Raw genomic sequence first — 17,900 nt, 5'->3', positions numbered from 1 at the left:
TGACATAAAGTCCTACCGATGGTTGGAAATGGCAGGGCTGAGGGACAGCACAGAGGTGCTGCTCATGGCTGCACAAGAACAGACACTTTGCACAAAAGCAATAGAAGTGGGGTCTGTCACACCAGACAAAACCCAAGATGCAGACCGCAAGGAATCTGCTGAAACCATCCAGCACATAGTAGCAGGCTGCAAGATATAGGCAGGGACGGCATAGACTGAACAGCACAACCAAGTTGCAGGAATTGTGTCCAGGAACATCTGCACTGGGTATGCATTGGAAACTCCCAAGTCCAAATGGGAAACACCTGAGAAGGTAGTGGAGAATGATAGAGCTAAGATCCTGTGGGACTTCCCAATACAGACTGATAAGCAGGTACCGGCCAACCAGCCAGACAGAGTAATACTGGACAAGGAGCAGAAGAAAGCAATAGTAATAGATGTGGCGATCCAGAATGACAGGAACATCAGGGAAAAACAATGAGAAGCTGGAGAAATCCCAAGGCTTGAAAGAGCAGATAGCAAAGATATGTAAGGTTAAAGCCAGAGTAATCCTGGTGGTGATGGGAGCACTTGGGTGTTGTTCCCAGGAATTGTTGGAGCCATTCTTCCAGTCCAGGTGTCACAGCCCTGAGATCTTGATCCAGAAGAGCACACTACTAGGAACAGCTATTATAAAAATTGGAAACTTCTGACCAGTTACAGTGGAAACTGGTGTAAACACTGTTAATCCCCTCCCCCTGCTTTGGAGGATATAATTACAGTGTGATTGGTTTATGGAGAAAGTTTCCATTATTAATGTTGAGTCCCATATTAATAATGATGAAGTTCACCTTGAGCACAGATGTAAGATTTTTAAACCTACAGCAAGTGCTGCAAGAAGCAATATCTTAGTCTAACTGCTCAAATTGCTTGACTTTGCCAAAATTCCGAAGTAACTCAGTGTCCTCAAATCTGACTTCTTTATAAAATGGATTGTTGTTACTGTCCTTGGTCTCACAGTAATTGGGTGATTTCTAATCTAAACATCTGTTTAATGAAAAAGTGCACCAGTGGGGTTTATTGAATTGACTAAATCAGACTTTTATTAAAAAAAAAAGTATTGCCTGGAATTATGAGACTATTCCTGGCTTTTTTAATTTTGAGGATTGTATTTCAAGATTTTTGTCTGCTGCTTTTTGCAAATGGCAAACTGGTAACAGCTGAGCAATAAATTTCCACTTTTAGCAAGTCTGTTGCTGTGTTTCTCACAGTAGTTTAAAATACTACAGAGTCTGTTAAACTGAGGTGCAGTGCCTTCCTGTAAGGGAGAGTCAGGAAAATTAATGGGAATCCAGTGAATTTAATGTATATCCGGTTTGCATCCAAATGGAGGTAATTCTATAGAAACACAGGGCAGTACAGCACAGGAACAGGCCCTGCAGCCCATGATATCAGTGCCAAACACAATGACGAATTAAACTAATTTCATGTGCCTGTCTCAGTGCCTCTTGAACACCCATTATTGTATCCGTTTCCATCACCACTGACAGAGCACTCCAGACACCTACCACTCTGTATTTTAAAAACAAATTTGCCCCACACACCTTTTAAACTTCCCCCTCTTATTTTAAAGCTGTGCCCTCTGGTTTCTGACACTTCTACCCTGAAAAAAGAGATCCTGACTGTATCTGTGCCTCTTTTAGTTTTTGTAAATTTTTCAGGTCTCCCCTTGACCTCTGACACCCCAAAGTAAACAAGCCAAGTCTGTGTATTAACAGCAATACAGTGCAACTATTAAGAAACACCTATTTTAGAAAGGTGTTTGTGAAAATTAACCGTGTTATTTGATTCTAGGCTTCATTCAGAACTTAAAGCTTTAAACTGGCATTTCTCCATTCATCTGTCTGTCCATAAAGGATTGGCATTGGATCACGTGATATTAAGTTCATTGATATGGGTGTGAAAACGCTGGTATTGTTTTGCATCTCTAAAAATAACAGTAACATGCTCCAATTTCTTCGTGTTAACAAGTCAGAGGGTTGCAAGGAAAGAAATGACCAAGCAAATGGCATCTAACAATGGCTCCATTATTCCTTGCAATTAGAAGGGTGGGTGGGTGAAAGAATGCACGTGTATCTTTAGTTATTTCATTCATCAGTGTTTCATATTTCTCTGTGTCCCATGGCGATATGGCATGTAATGATGGGAGTCCCAAAGTTCATAAGTTGTAGATGTAGCGTAATTATAGTTCTAGTTTATCTGGCTTAGCAACCTGTGTTTAAAAACAATCCACAGGTTGATATTTAATTTTCCAAATATAGGAATTTTGGATTGTTTTTGAATATTTGTTTTGAATCTGAATCGGGTTTAATATAACCGGTATATGTCGTGAAATTTGTTAACTTTACAGCAGCAGTACAATGCAATACATGATAAATATAGGGAGAAAACTGAATTACAGTAAGTATATACAGTATGCCTATTAAATAGTTAAATTAGTGCAAAAGGTTTTTTTTAAAAAAGTAGTGATGTAGTGTTCGTGGATTCAGTGTCCATCTGGCAGAGCGGAAGAAGCTGTTTGCTGAATTGCTGAGTGTGTGCCTTCAGGCTTCTGTGCCTTTTCCTGATAGTAACAGTGAGAAGAGGACATGTCCTGGGTGATGGAGGTCCTTAATTACAGATGACACCTTCCTAAGGCACTGCTCCTTGAAGATGTCTTTGATACTACGGAGGCTAGTATCCACGATGGAGCTGACTAATTTTACAAGTTTCTGCAACTTCAATTTTGTGCAGTAACCCCCCCCCCACAATACCAAAGGGTGATACAGCCAGTCAGAATGCTCTCCACAGTGCATTTGTAGAAGTTTTCAAGTATTTTTATTGATGAACCAAATCTCCTCAACACAATTTACCCAACCACAGCAACACTTTTATAATAAAATTCTAGTTATCTGGATAGTTTTAGTTTCACTGGGTTGGATGGGAAACATAGCAAATAGGTAAAGGAGTAGGCCCTTTGAGCCTGCACCGCCATTCAGTATGATCATGGCTGATCATCCAACTCAGAACCCTGTACCTGCTTTCTCTCCATACCCCTGATCCCTTTAGCCACAAGGGCCATATCTAACTTCCTCTTAAATATAGCCAATGAACTGGCCTCAACTGTTTCCTGTGGCAGAGAATTCCACAGATTCACTACTCTCTGTGTGAAGAAGTTTTTCCTCATCTCAGTCCTAAAAGACTTCCCTTTATCCTTAAACTGTGACCCCTCGTTCTGGACTTCCCCAACATCGGAAACAATCTTCCTGCATCTAGCCTGATTGTTTTACAACTGGGAAGTTGTTTTTGGAGTCTGGTGGGATTTTCATCATGACCTGAATATGCCAATATTTTGGGTGAAGCTCTGTGATATCATGATTTTTCCTAGAAAAGATTCCACTTTCAAAAGTGTACCCCAGAGAGGCTGCATTGCAGACAGCTGAAGTGAACTTTCATATGTGTCTCTGGGCTGCTCCCAGAACAGTATAACAGGTTCGCAGTGTAACCTGCAATCAGTTCTTTTTTTCCTGATAAGAGGGTAGGAAGTTACATGGGAAACACAATAAGCTCCAATATATAGTTAAGTGAGGTGACCAATTTTCAGTGATACTGTTGGCCAGGACTCTAGTGAAGAACTCTGATGCTTTCCAGGAGATTTTTTTTTACAATTTGCCAAGGAGAGCAGATGGAGCTTTGCTTTAACTTCTGACAGCGTGGCTTTCTGTCAAAGCTACATGGCCCATAACCTTCTGACCTGGATGAGGGTGCAACTGAACAAGAGGGAAAACGTGTAGTATTTAAACATTTAAAAAATATTTTACACACAGACACACACAGACACACACAGACACACACAGACACACACAGACACACACAGACACACACAGACACACACAGACACACACAGACACACACAGACACACACAGACACACACAGACACACACAGACACACACACACACACACACACAGACACACACACACACACACACCCCTTGTCTGTTGGAAAATTGAATATTTTGTGTTATTTCATTTTCAGGATTTTAAATACAACACTTTTTGAAAGTTGGGAGATCATTGGGCCATACCCATCCTGGTGGGTCTTCAACATTCTGTTGCTGCTACTACAGGTTCTACACGCCATCTGGTCATATCTTATTATACGCATTGCATACAAAGCTGTCGTTAAGGGAAAGGTAATTTTAAACCTTTAACAGTAGAGTAAGTTTTTCTGTTCTTGGCTGAAATTTATCAGAAAATGCACAATTCCTGGCCATTAATTGCAGTTTCAACTTGTTAGGGTGAACTTTGGTGGTGAAGCTTAGAAGCAAGATTATATTCATTCCTTAGCTGGTCTTACAGAAACACTAATGACTATGGGACTGAGACTTCCATATTTCTAATTTGGCCGTGAGAGAGGGAAGTGGAATAAAATCTTTGTTTATTTTAAGGTTTGTAATTCTGAGGAAGTGTGCTATTGGATTTCCCATCTTTCAGATGCAGTGTTAAACAGAGGACTTTGTCAGTGCCGTCATGTAGCTGGGAAAGGTCCTACAGCCACAATTAGAAAACCTTTTTCATCCCATGTCCATGCTGACCTTTCTGCCCACATTCTATCATTCTATACCTTGCTTTGTAGTATCAAAGGTCTAATGTAATGTCAGAGAAATATATACAATATATATCCTGAAATGCTTTCTCTTCACAACCATCTGCGAAAACAGAGAATGCCTCAAAGAATGAACGAGAGTCAAATGTTAGAACCCCAAAGTTCCCCCCCCGAACTCCCCCTTCTCACACATAAGTGGCAGCAAGCAACAATCCCCCCTCCCCCCATTGGCAAAAAAATGCAGCGGCACCCACCACCGAGCACTCAAGCGTGTAGCAAAGCAACGGTAAAAACACAGACTTACAGTAACCCAAAGACTTTGCATTTCACCCAGTATTCGACATGCCACAGTCTCTCTCTCTTCCCAGCGAGAGGGAGACATAACAAACAACTCGCTGGTTTATGATGTTAAAAGTCCCCCACGTCACTTTTTTCAAGCTCTGTATCCAAAAAAAAAAATTGGGCACACAGCCGCAGATATTCTGACTCCCCTGACGGCACACGTGTCTCCAGTCGTGACACCAACCCTCAATCCACCCATCTCCAGAGCTCCGAGCTCCGAGATCCTAGCCTTCCAAATCCGAGCCAGACTCTTAGGCTGAGTCCTTGGTGTGCTCAGCAACAACAGCTGGTTATGAAACCCCAAGAGCGGGTCCTATTCCCACAAAGAACCGAAGCCTGCATGTAACTCCAGGTCAGGATCTTCAAAAGAAACCTGAAAGGGAAAAATAGAGATATTCAAGATGGAAATATAGCTGTTTCCGAAGATGTAAGCAAAGGAGTCGCTGTTTAGCACCATCTGTCTCTGACTCTCTTAAACACAGCAACCATATCTGACTCCACCTCCTATCGTTTATGTTTCATTAATCTTTTTGTTCTTATGACAAACATTATTCTTGTATTCTTAACACCATTTGAAATCGCCTCATTGTGTTCCATATTATTCCCAAACAATATTATTAACCATTTGAATTTTTCTGATATTTTGTTCTCGTCCCTTCAGAATGAGCTTTTCTTCAGTTATGTTGTCCAATCTTCTTTGTGTCCTTTTCATTTATTTTGAAATGTATTATTAATATTGCCTGGATCCCTACTTGTATATCTGTGGTTCATTCCCTATTACTAAATTTGATGGTAAGTGCTCTCTCAGCAGGCTTTTGATGCAGTTAGGCATGAGGTTTGACCAATTAACCTTACATTAGCTGGAAAACACATTTTACTTTGATCTTCCATTTTTTTTTGGTATATACCCACTTTCGGGTAGTCTGTAGATGACCCCCCCCCCCCCCCCCACTTACTGGGATTGATCTTGTCTTTTAAGCTGTGACACAGTGCTGCTTTAGGGGCAACCAATGAAAGGCACTAAATTTTCTTGCCTGCTATATTTGCATCCCATAAATGAATGAAAAGGATTGCCTGTCATTAAAACTGATAATAGGGTCAGTTACAGAGGGATTTCCTCTCTTTCTACCACCCCCCACCCCCCACCCCCCATCCATTTGATTGCTGAATCCTAACAGCATCATATGTCCTCCTTTGTTACAGCTTGCTGGCATGTAATAAAGGTATTGTGGTTGATGCCCCATTAATTACTGCCCAGAGTCGGTAACCGTCAAAATTATCTGCCCAGAGTCGGTAACCTCCAAGCTCGACTCGAGAATAGCTGTATGCTGAGTGAAAATGGTGCTCTTAAAAATTGATTGTAACTGTCCTGTAGCTTGACAAAGTCAGTTCATTTTCCATTGCAACTTCCACTTGCCACCTTTCACCTCTTTTTGTGCACTTTCTGAAGCCATTCATCATGAATTTGATTAAATCTGACCTGCAATGTTGAGACCCAATTAGTTTTCTAATTTTATTTAAGCATTACAAACATTGGGTTAATGATCTAATGCCCTCTGCATTTTGATACAATCTTGACCTTCAGCAGGAACATAAAATACTTGAAGCTACAGTACTCACTACTTTTTTAGGGGAGATGAGCAGGTATCTGGACAGGTCCCATGGATTTATGTAATTGCTCTGTCTTAAAGGTTCTGCCTTTGTTAAGTGTGCTTCACTGCCATTGGTTGTGAGCTATATTAGCATCTGTGTTTATGTATGAACAGGATATGGGGAGGGTAGAGAGTTGTAATCAAAAATATTTAAATAGGTTGATTCCTGATATATTTGGCTTTTGGTGATATGTACTATTGATCTATGTTGTCCCATGTACTAAGATGCATTGAAAAGGTGGGTAAGTGTTCATACAGATCAAATTATTACACAGTACTAAATCGATAGTAATACAGAGAAAAGTGTAAAAGCTACAGCAAAGGCCAGATAATCAATAAAGTGCACGATCAAAGTAGATTACAAAGCCAAAGGTCATCTTATCGTACAAGAGATCCATTCAAGATTCTGGTATCGAGAAGCTGCCCTTAAGCCTGATGGTATGTGTTTTAGTCTTTTGTATCTTCTGCCTGGTGGGAAAGGAAAGAATGTCTGGAGTGGATGGGTTCTTTGTGATGGCTGCTTTACCGAGGCAGCTTTACCATAGAGGGAAGGCTGGTTACTTGCACGTTCTGTGACACAATCCTCTTTTGCTGTAATGAGATCCCTAGGGCGGTTGGGCAGGAGGCATTTCTCACTTCTACTTTTACCAAATAACATGCAGCACTTCTGAAGGGCATCAAACAGCAGAGCACAAAGAGTACACAATGACTATTAACTGCTGCCACGCACTCACTCTCTGTTCCAACCAATATCAGTTGTCAGTCTGCCAATTAAATGAACCTCTTTGTGGTTTACTGGCCTTCTGTGGGCTCAACTGCCTATACTTTCCTCTTTTCCTTCTCCATTCCTGTCAGAAGAAATGATTAGAAGGGATTCCCTGCACTTGTTCTCTTGTAATTGAAAATCAAAGGCCGACATAAATGTTTAGTTTTGAATTTAAACTGATTTGTCACTTTTAATTGCAATATTAAATATTCCAAGTTTTCCTCCACCTATAGGCACAGTAGGTGTAGACCGATGCCCGTGGTAAATTAACTAGTGAACCACGGACACTGCTTTCTGACCCTGGGGCTGCAGCTGTACTTGGTGTTGCGTTTCTTCTGTGTATCTGTGTACATGTACCTGCTTTAAATGATCCGACTGAACAAGAATTTATTGACCAGCTTTTCTGTGGTGCAAGATTTGGTTTCATTTTGTTTCTGTCTCTTCTTTCCCTCCCTTGTGTTTTTTATTCTTTCTATCACTATACACCGGGAAGTGGGACCTTTTGCTTGTAAGTGTTGCAACTGTTGGAGATAGTAGTCCAACACTCTGCCTGATTATTTCACTGCATGCAATCCTCTCCCTGCTTTTGCATGGTTGTGTAATTTCATTGAACTGCAGCCCCTTTCTGCTCTGCATAATGCAACCTGAAATAACAGCATGGCACCACCTGTAAGCGCAGGGGTTGCAACTAATGCCAGTAATTAACATTGCACTGCTTTCCCAGTTACCAGGAGTGAAATCGTACAGATATCCCAGGTCATTTTGTTTTTACGAACCATTCAATTTCCCCTTGTATGGCTTCAATATACTGCAAATATAGACACGAGCAACTTTCTTAGCCACTTTTTTTTAAAGTAAATGAATAATTCTGCTGCTTTATGAATGATCGGGTTTGTTAGCACTGCCACTGCTTGATGCTCCGCTCACACTGGATGGCAAAGGTTCTGCTTCAGGCCTTGCTGTTTGGTGATCTCCAGTGAGAACAAAGGCTCAGAGCTATTATATTTCAAGGTTTCAAAGTGCTCAGTTTGAAGGGTTGTGTTGAAGACACTATTACATGGTGGTTGTGTTGGTTGCTGGGAAAACAGAAGCTGAACTCGTGACCTTGGGCACAATCATCCACTCAACTGAGTCAACCAGTAAATACTGCCTATCAGAGCAGCTCGCCAAGTAGCTCTCTTGACACTCCCCCAGGCCCATCTACAGTCATGTGGAGATGGACCACTCTCTACTTGCCTGGGTAAGTGTGACCCCCAACACTTGGGAAGGCCAATGCCTTCTGGGATGGAGCAATCCATTTGCTTGGCACCCCATCCACCATCCCAAAGTTCTGCAGTAATGTTTCAGGTTGGTGACTTCTCATTTTAGCTATTTTTGTGAAAGGCCATCGATGCGAAACATGAGCTCTGTTTCTCTTTGACACTGCCTGGCCTTTAGAGGATCTTAAGGTATTGAGAGTAATTACTCAACCCTCCACAATCTAGGAGCAAATCAGTTGGTGAAAACTTTAAGTATGTAGTGTCCTTCATTCAGTTGTCAAATGAGCATCTTTACTACATAAAGGGGTGTGGTGGCAGGGCAGAGTTTGGAACATAAAAGGCAATGAAACCATGGTAAGCAAAGCAGCTGAATGTCGTCCTCTAGCTGTGTCACTTGGTTTAAAATGTCAGTTTGGAGACTTAATAAAATGTCAAGGCAAATGACTGGTTAATGTCTAAATGAAGCCTTTCTACAAATGTATTTAAATCCCTTTTGTGTTTAATCCTCCCTCTGTTAATTTAACCTGTTGAATTTTTTAAAAAAACACCTTTCTTCCCCATCCCCTGCCTATTAATCTCTTGAGGACAGAAAACCATTGAAACCCTGACACTTCCAAAGTGATGTAGGGTTTCATTTTAAAGCAATACACTCAAACTGCTGGAGAAACTCAGCATTTATGGAGGGAAATGAACAGTTGACATTTTGGCCAAGGCCCTTCATCAGGATTGAGGATGCAGTTTTCAGCATCTGCAGTCTCTCTCATGCCAGGGTTTTGTTTGACTTTGTTTTGGTATCTGAATGAGTTCATTCACACATAAATACGCCTTATCTTGTATCTGTTAACATTTGCTAACAAATGTAACTGGCTGCTTTGTTTTTAAAAATATTTTATCTTGATTGCAAGTACTAACATGCCAGTGTAAATATTACTGGGAAAGAGATGGAAGGAAAGTAGCCTTGTATGGCAATTTGCCGCCTTTGACAGGATTTGCTCCCTTGCCCACCTCCATGTCCCCTGCTGCTTGAGCTGTCAGAAACAAACACTGATAATAAGAGGGAGGTGGTGATTCTCTCTCTGTCCACTATTAGGTAGGGCCTGGATTCTTTTATGCTCCTCACTGTACTGGTATAAGACCCCAAGAACTTGTCATGCTAGCTTGGAAAATTGGTCCATTCTCTTCTCCCTGTATGCAAGGTTGATCTGCATTTAACTTTTTAAATTAATTTTCCTGTAATGAATACAACTCCTTGTCTTAAAAGAAACAAGCTTCTGAAAGACAAATTGTTTCCCAGCTGTTGTCTAATGGGGCTGGTAAGTTACTCTCCTGTGCATCAGTTTTATCTCTTGCCCCTAAATAATTGTGCTTGGCATCTGCATCTTACAAACTTACTGGTCCAAAACAAGATGATAGATGTGTGAGCCTTTTGACTAACATTCCCTTTACATAATTCTCTCTGCCATAATTTAAATCCACAGGTTCTTAGACTTGTGCAGACTCTCTACATTTAACCCAAGGTATTGAATTTTTTTGTGTATTGGGAGTAGCCCTTTCACAGTTAAAACAACAGCATTCAGAAGTTGGCATGCTGTTTAGGCAAATTCTCTACTCGAGCTTTTTTTGTTTTCCCCCACCCCTGAGGAGTTGGGAATTCTGGCATTTCCACAAAGGATTCATTCCTTAGAAGTTAGAAGCGTGTGCTTTATGTTGGCCATCTTTTGGTGAGTTTTCCAGTTGCTTAATACCAGCAAACCAGAAGCATGTGCTCTGGGAGACAGGCCAACCAAGGGTGAGTTACAGATGTCACCAGGGAGGAGCTTGTTCCGCACCTGTCCAATGCAGTTGAAACTAGTCAGCAGCAGCCAACTGTGTGTGGCCTGGTCCAGAGTGCCACCTGCTGAATGATTTGGGAAGCACATGCTGGGAGTTTCTGCCTTTTTTTTGAGGCGGATGAGTCCTTAGCACTGAACATTTCGGTTAGGAAATAAACTAAAATCGATTTAGATTCTATTTGGTTTTATAACTTAATGGACCATGTTCACCGATGAGGTGCAAGAGCGGGAGTTTCTGCCTTGTGCTGTAGGCCAGCAGTGAATGAGGCTTCTGGGTTGCCACTTATTTGGCCTTCCTGTGCTTCATCTTTTAAAAGCCAACCAGATGACATGGCCTCAATCACTCAGATGCTGCTGGTGACCAAGTTTATTTTTTAAAAAATGTAATTATTTGTGGTTTGTAGAACAGGCTTTTGTCTTCAACTGATTTATTTATTCATGGAGTTTTGATGGGTGTTAGTGCTACAGGAACCCATTTGGCCCATCTCATTGTGCTGATCTTGTGTAAGAGCAAAACCTAGTCAGTGCCATTCTCATTGCTCTGTTCACTTAGAGTCCTAAAAACTTTATTTTGTTTAAAAATACTGACCCATTTCCTTTCTGAAAGTGGTTAGATTAGTTTCCATTAACTTTCTGGGCAGTGTTTTTTATTATCAGGAATTTATGCAGTGAAAGAACCTGAAACAATAATTCTGTTTCTCTCTCCACAGATGCTGCCTGATCTACTGTTTCCAGCATCTTGTTTTTTGTATTGGATTTCCAACATCTGTAGTGTTTACTATTGATTTGCATGTGGTAGTGAATTAAAGAACACAGCTGCTTGTTGCATGGAAATGCTTTGGTCCCTTCAGCTCTTTTAGCTGATTGCTTTAAAAAAAACTTATTGTTGTTGATCCTTCCACCAATGGAAACAGTTCCTTTCACTATCTAGAGCAGGGTTTCCCAACCTGGGGTCCACAGACCCCTCAGTTAATGGTAGGGGCCCGTGGCATTTAAAAGTTGGGAAATCCCTGGCTAGATTCTCTTTTGAACACTTAACAACTTGCCTCTCAAATTCCAGCTTCTCCAACCTAACACTCCCTCATTCTTTCTAAAGTAAGGTGAAAAACTGGACACAGTACTCAACTATGGCCTAACCCATCTTTCCTAGGGGGCTTGACACAAAATCCTGTTCTACGGTTATAAAGCTTTGAACCCTGTGTGTGTTTTCCTTTTGTTTTGTTTAAGCGCTTTCTTAAACCATCCCAATTTCAAAAGATGAGTTGCATTTCAAATTGTCCAACTCAGTAATTGCTGAGCTAAGGAGCTTTTCATTGGGAAAGGTAAATGTAGCCACTCTGATTGTTCTGAGGGTTCTAGCAACTGTGGTTCAAGGTTTCAAGCACAAGTACAAGCAAGCCTTCCAATGGTGAATATCCCGAGAATGAATAAAAAGGAGAATGTCGTGCCCTCTGCTCTTGCTTCTGTGAATGGATTATGAGAGCACGATTTGCTTCGGTTTGTGACTAGCTTGCCTTTGTAGGAAGAAGGGTTAGAAGGAAAATGAGGCTAAATCAGAACAGAAATGGCTGTTGGAGACTGAGATCTTAATGTCAGGGGTAATTTCCATGTGGTGACCCAATGTGTGGCCTCTGAGACCCTCCATACACTGCAGGGAGAAAGCTGTTCAAGCATCCTTTAAAGGGTTCGTGGGACCCTATTTTGCAATTCTTAACAACTAGGTTGGGCATCACACTCAGAGAGGGTGGATGATGAATCTGGGTTAATATTTCTTTTGAATTGTCATTGAGTCATGCAAGATGCAAACAGGCCATTCGGCCCACCAAGTCTGCACTGGCCATTAGGCACCAATTGTCATAATCCTATTTTTCCCCCTCCTCCTCACCCCACAATTCCCCTGATTCTTCTACCACACACTGGGAGCAAATAAAGAGTGGCCAGCTAACCTAACAACCCATGCATCTCCGGGACGTGGGAGGAGACTGGAGCACCCAGGGGAAACCTATGTGGTCAAGGTGAATGAACAAACTCTACACAGGCAGCAGTGGTGGTTAGATGGGCTATGTTTGTGAAGCATTCTCAAAGCTATGGTAGGGTGGAATTAGTGTTGGGGGGGGGGGGGGGGTCATGAAAACGTCCAGGGTAATGCGTCCTCTTCCTTTGAGTTGGGAGTGACGGATGGCCGAGTGCTGGGAATTGTATATTGTGGAGACTTGGCCCAAGTCTCACACCACACCCTGTGAGTTTCCACATGCGGGTAACTGGCGCAGGGAATACTAGGATTTGGCTCAGATCCAGTGGTGATTTTGTTGCCTGATTTTTCAGCTTTGGAAGTGGCAGCAATGCAGGTAAACAGAATTTGAACTTTGTCTTCCATCCAGGTCTCCAAGGATGATCGCAGTGACATTGAGAGCAGCTCCGATGATGAGGATTCCATGACTAATGGCACAAAACTCCACCACTACAGCCCTTGCAAAGGTGCCACCAATGCCAATGGAACCAATGGGCACCTAACCACTGGAACATGGGTGGGAGACCATTAGATGGTGTCCTCATGGACTACGTAATGTGGGTTAAGTGCAGAAAGGACGACTGTAATGGAAAACTACCCCGCACTGGACAATTTTTAAAAATGATAAATAATGAACTGTGTGTTGCTGCATGGTATCTGAGCCTACCTGCCTGCTCAGTAATGTACACCTGCAAACCGCCCAGGCGTTCTGATTTATTTTCTCTCTGTTTGTGCTTTAGCAATGTGAGAAATTGAAGTGCAGCTTTAGATGAGGAGGATGGAGCCACACTGTGGATTCTGTTGTCCCATTCTCCCATCTTCCCTCTCCCCATTTAACCACCTGCACTGCTTTAAATGGGCTTTGTGCAATTTGTCGAATTGCTAAAGGTGGAGTTTACATTTCAGGCTGGTGTTGTTGTTGTGTTACATTTTTTGTAATTTTTTTTTTGGGGGGGGTTGGATTGTTGGAATTGAGGCACGTGAGTGAAGCCGAAGACCCTGGGATTGAACTGTGGGGATTGTGTGATCAGTTTCAGGTGATGGGTGTTCAGTTAAGTGGCGTGGGAATGTAGGGAACTTTGGGGACAATGGCATCAGTGCCTGAATTCTTCCCATCCCTGGCATGGGTATTTTTATATAAAGGAACTGAATAGTTTGCTAAATCCAAAGAATCAGGAGGAGAATGGCTCAGGGGTCCGAATTGTCATTTTTTGTGATGTCATTCCACTGTTGACTAAATGTTGAAACAGGTTTTGTGTGTGTGTGTATGTGTGTCTGTCAGGGAGCTAAAATGGAATCCCTTTGGAATTTCCTTTTGGGTATCTATATGGGGTGGTCAGTTATCCATTAAACCGAGTTTTTTTTTATTTTAAAAGGGAGCATGTTGGAAAGTGTTTTTGTCTACTACTTATGTTGCTGAATCCCTGGGGTTGAAACTTCTCCAGATTTCACTGCAATAACAGTTAAATATGCCTATAGGGGATTGTTTTCAGGAAGAATTTGCGTGGAACTGTTCCAAAATGGTTTGTTTACAAGTTGCAGAGTTTATCTTTTTTTCAAAAAAAGGGCACTCCAGCCGTGTCAACTACTTTCTACAAAGGTAACAGTGGTCTTTTTAACCAATGAAATTGTCAGGTGCTGAAGCTGTCTAGAGGTTATATGATTACATTATATATCACAACTAACAGTCTTGAATTTTTCCCCCTGTAAAATTTTAAATGGGGATATTGGTGTCTTTTATGTATGGTAAATAATTCCCACAAATGGCATTGTTGGGCTGGAGCCAGGAGAATGAGAGTGTTCTAATGTTTGCAAGCTCCTGCTGTTAAAGGCACCTATAAAACAATAGCTTCAGCTAACAGCTTTGGAAATCCTCTTTAGTCCACTCCTGTACTTTCTTCCACCATTCATTTTGCCACAACCTACTGCTCAGATGCCTGGCTGAGCTCAAACTGATTGATAGTTGGCTGGTGGATTGAATTGCTATCCTGGTGCTGTGTCACTCCTCACCAATTCTAAGAGTTGGGTAAATCCAAATTAAATTGGCCCTGAATTGAATTAGGACTGAAGTCTAGCAAAAACTAGGCATCTATCCAAAGATATTTTTTGGGTTTTTTTTTTGGCCAACTCTTGTTCGTAGCTGGACTATCCCATTCACCCACAGCTACAGCCCACACCACATTGGGTGCCCATGAAGAATGGAACCTTGATGCGAAAGCCTGCCTGTTGTGAAAGGCTCTGAGTGTGCCACAATGGTAGCTGTGGATGGTAGTGCTGTGTCTGGGTGTGGTGCACCAAGCCTGCTCATCCTGCATAGCCTGAACTCCTGACAGTAATCACTGCTGCTGCCTGTTCTAGAGCCTTGGATTGTAAAACTGCAGATCCCCTTTAACACTCTGAAAAGTTTCCTGTGTAGGCACAAGAGCCAAAATAGTCAAATCAATGATGTGGGTTAAAATGGTGAGCTGACCTGATCAAGATTTATTTTGGAACAGTTTCTGCAGTGAGTTTGTGTGGGGAGGCTGTTGGTAGCTAGAGTGCTTTCTGTTTTGGATGTGAGCTGATTTTTGTTGTTGTTTTCTGCAATTTGAACTCAATAGAAAAGACCTTAATGTGGAATGACCTGAAAGGTGACAGTTTGGACTCTTTTGAAGGACTTTCTGTAGCAAAACAAAACAAGTGATTGGTTACATGGCAGTAAGTTTTCTGCTGTTTGACCCACAAACAACTGTTGGAATCTGTCCAAAATCCTTTCAATGTAGTGTTCTTGCTGGCTGATTTGCAGAGTGTCTTGGGAGATGCCTTGAAACCATGTAATCCTTGGTCAGAGCCTGAACTGACCATTGTTTTTCTTACTTGCATTTTTTTGTTGAGACAGAACTTTAATATTTAGTGTGTTCAGGACAAGGCTGTTTGAAGTCAATTGTATAATCCAGCATTGTAAACTACAGGATTGCTTTGTTTTTTTTTGTTTAGTAGTCACATTCATGAGCATCACAATGATTTTAAAAAAATTTTTAATCTTCATTATGGGGTACAACATGAATGTTTTAAAATTGCTGTTCCACAGTTGCCCTGCCCTTTCAGACTTGTGGAGGAAGCTGTGCTGAGCCCATAGCATCTCACTTTTGAGTAGCAAATTTTGTCTTGAACTGTTGAGTAATAATGATGGGCCACCTCATGATTTGTTTAATGGAGAGATGGGAGGAATTCACGAAATTGCAGTTGAGAGCATTTGAATTCTGTAATGTAAAGCTTGATGTGAGCATACTACATTTTCACTAGTGAAGGTAACATCGCCCACTCTGGATCAGTTCAGAGTCACAAGAGTCTAGAAAAATTGGGTTGCAGCAGGTCACCATGTTTGAATCTTTCAGAGGGAATGTTATTGTATGCAGAAGTGTGTATGGTGTAAAGTACTCCAATTACTTGCCTTCAAGGTAATATGATATTCATACAGAAGCAGTCTTGCACTGTCAGGTTTTTGTGTACAGCACGCCCAAGGAGAGTTTTTGATCCCTGGGTAATTCTGAGGCTTTCTACTTTGCCCTTTCTAATGCTGAGCTCTTAAACCCAATCTATCAGGCAGGCTGGCTGGTGCTGACTAGACACAACGAAGATTCTCTGAAGCAAGAGGGAGCTTTAACTTTGTAAGCTGGCATTTGTGGGGGGGGGGGGAGAAAATTGTATTTCCACCACCTCTCAAACATGGGCATGCCTCAGAAGTGCATGTGTGTGAGTTCTCTGATAAAGGCAAATGAAGTTGTTTTTTGCTGCACGTGACTAATCAAATAATGAGAGTATGTTGAAATTTTAGAGGAACAATGAATTACTGTGTATATTCTACAAGTTTCCTCACTACCTTTTTGACTGTGACACCCTTTTAACTATTGAGATTGTATGAACTCTTCACTTTTGTTATCCTATTCCAGTTGAATATCATGTCTTCCTCTACTGATCAGCTCAGCCAGGCTGGGTTTCCTTTTGGCTTCTCTTTAGCTTGTGGAAGTGGTGGAGGGGGTATAATGGAAACCTATACCTTGTTTATTATATGAAGTGGACATTGCTCCAGGAATTTGATCCAGCCACTTTTTTAAAAAAAAATAGCTCCAACCTGTTATAACGGGGTGGATTTGATATTTTTACATTACATAGACCTGGATGCTAGCTGTCCCTTACAATGTGCACAGGCTGGAAAAGCTGGGCTGGAGTTGGGACTGATGGATTCTCTAACTGTGCTTGGAGAATTACTGGAATACAGAAAGCTTTCAACTGTAAACTGGATCTCATTTTGAAAAAGGTGAATTTGTGTAATGATGCTTCATGAAAAGATTTGCAATTTATATCATTCCTTTGAATGGATGGACTCTTGTTAACTTTTGTAATGCTCTGCTGGACCAGTCATATTAAAGTATGAGATCACTGTGTGAGCTGCGTAAAATTGACCACCTACTATTTGCTTGTTATAATGTTGACTGTTTCTTGGTAGATATCTGTGGTTTGGCCCTGCATCTCTACAGCAATTATTTTATCCTTTGTTTTGCAGCATAGGTGCCACCTCTTACACTGGTTTGGACCTGGCCAAGGCAGCAGTGTCTGAGTTGTTTAATTATCAAAAAATGGAAGAAGCCAATAAGAATGGAGCTACTTGATTTCTTTAAAACACCAGTAGCTTGTTTGGTAACCTTGTCACCTGATGTACAACACAAGTGTACAAAATAGGAAATCCCAGAGTTGATCATCAGTGTAGAATTGCAAAAGTTGACACCTTCAGGAGTCTTGGAGCAAATGGCACCACTTACTGAAACACAGTTTCTGTTTTGAGGTGATTTTTGATACTCTTGGTAGGCACTCCCTTGTGGTGTGAATGATTGGATGACTGGTGGGGGGGTTATTGGAGAGAAATGATGGGGCTTGTTCTGTTGGACATGCAACTCCACCTGTTTTGATTTGTGTTGAACTGTTTATATTGCTGTAGAATGCTACTTTTCTGTGCTCAATTCAGCCCATTTCTGCATTGCAGATGCTGGCTGAGCTTTTGTTCAGTCTTGGCCAGGCTGTCAAATGATGGAAGATGGAGGATTTTTTTTTTGGGCTCCACGCTGCCTTCTGAGCCAAACACCCCAATGACTAGATCTAAGTGGCTTTAGCAACAGCAGTGATTTAGGGGAGGGGGTGGAGGACAACCTTGTTAATTACAGTACCAAAATTGCCTTGCATTTTAAATCAATGCATCAAACTTTCTGTCAATACAGACTCGTGGTTTGCAATGACAAGCTGTGGATGTGTTGGTGGAAATTCTTGTAATTCTGTTTTTTTTTACTGGATACATTGCAATAAAAATATTGTTAAATATTTTAAATTGAATCTTTCCACTTTATTTCTGATCTCAGTAGTACACTCAATCATACT

General features: G+C 41.4%; 1 protein-coding gene across 2 annotated transcripts in view; it reads left to right on the top strand.

Moving 5' to 3' along the window:
* cers5 (ceramide synthase 5) overlaps positions 1 to 17,850 on the top strand; it is a 123,442-nt gene extending 105,592 nt beyond the window's left edge. For both annotated transcript variants that reach the window (XM_059955824.1, XM_059955825.1), the window contains 2 exons: positions 4,057 to 4,213; positions 12,859 to 17,850. In XM_059955824.1, coding sequence (XP_059811807.1) covers positions 4,057 to 4,213; positions 12,859 to 13,020 — 319 coding nt within the window. In that variant the 3' untranslated portion in view covers positions 13,021 to 17,850. The remainder of the gene's footprint in view (positions 1 to 4,056; positions 4,214 to 12,858) is intronic.
* The last annotated feature ends 50 nt before the right edge of the window (positions 17,851 to 17,900 follow it).

This window comes from Hypanus sabinus, chromosome X1 (genome assembly GCF_030144855.1).
Source record: "Hypanus sabinus isolate sHypSab1 chromosome X1, sHypSab1.hap1, whole genome shotgun sequence".
Classification (NCBI taxonomy): Eukaryota; Metazoa; Chordata; class Chondrichthyes; order Myliobatiformes; family Dasyatidae; genus Hypanus; species Hypanus sabinus.
Note: the sequence above shows the minus strand (reverse complement) of the source record. Positions and strands in the feature narration are given on the sequence as shown.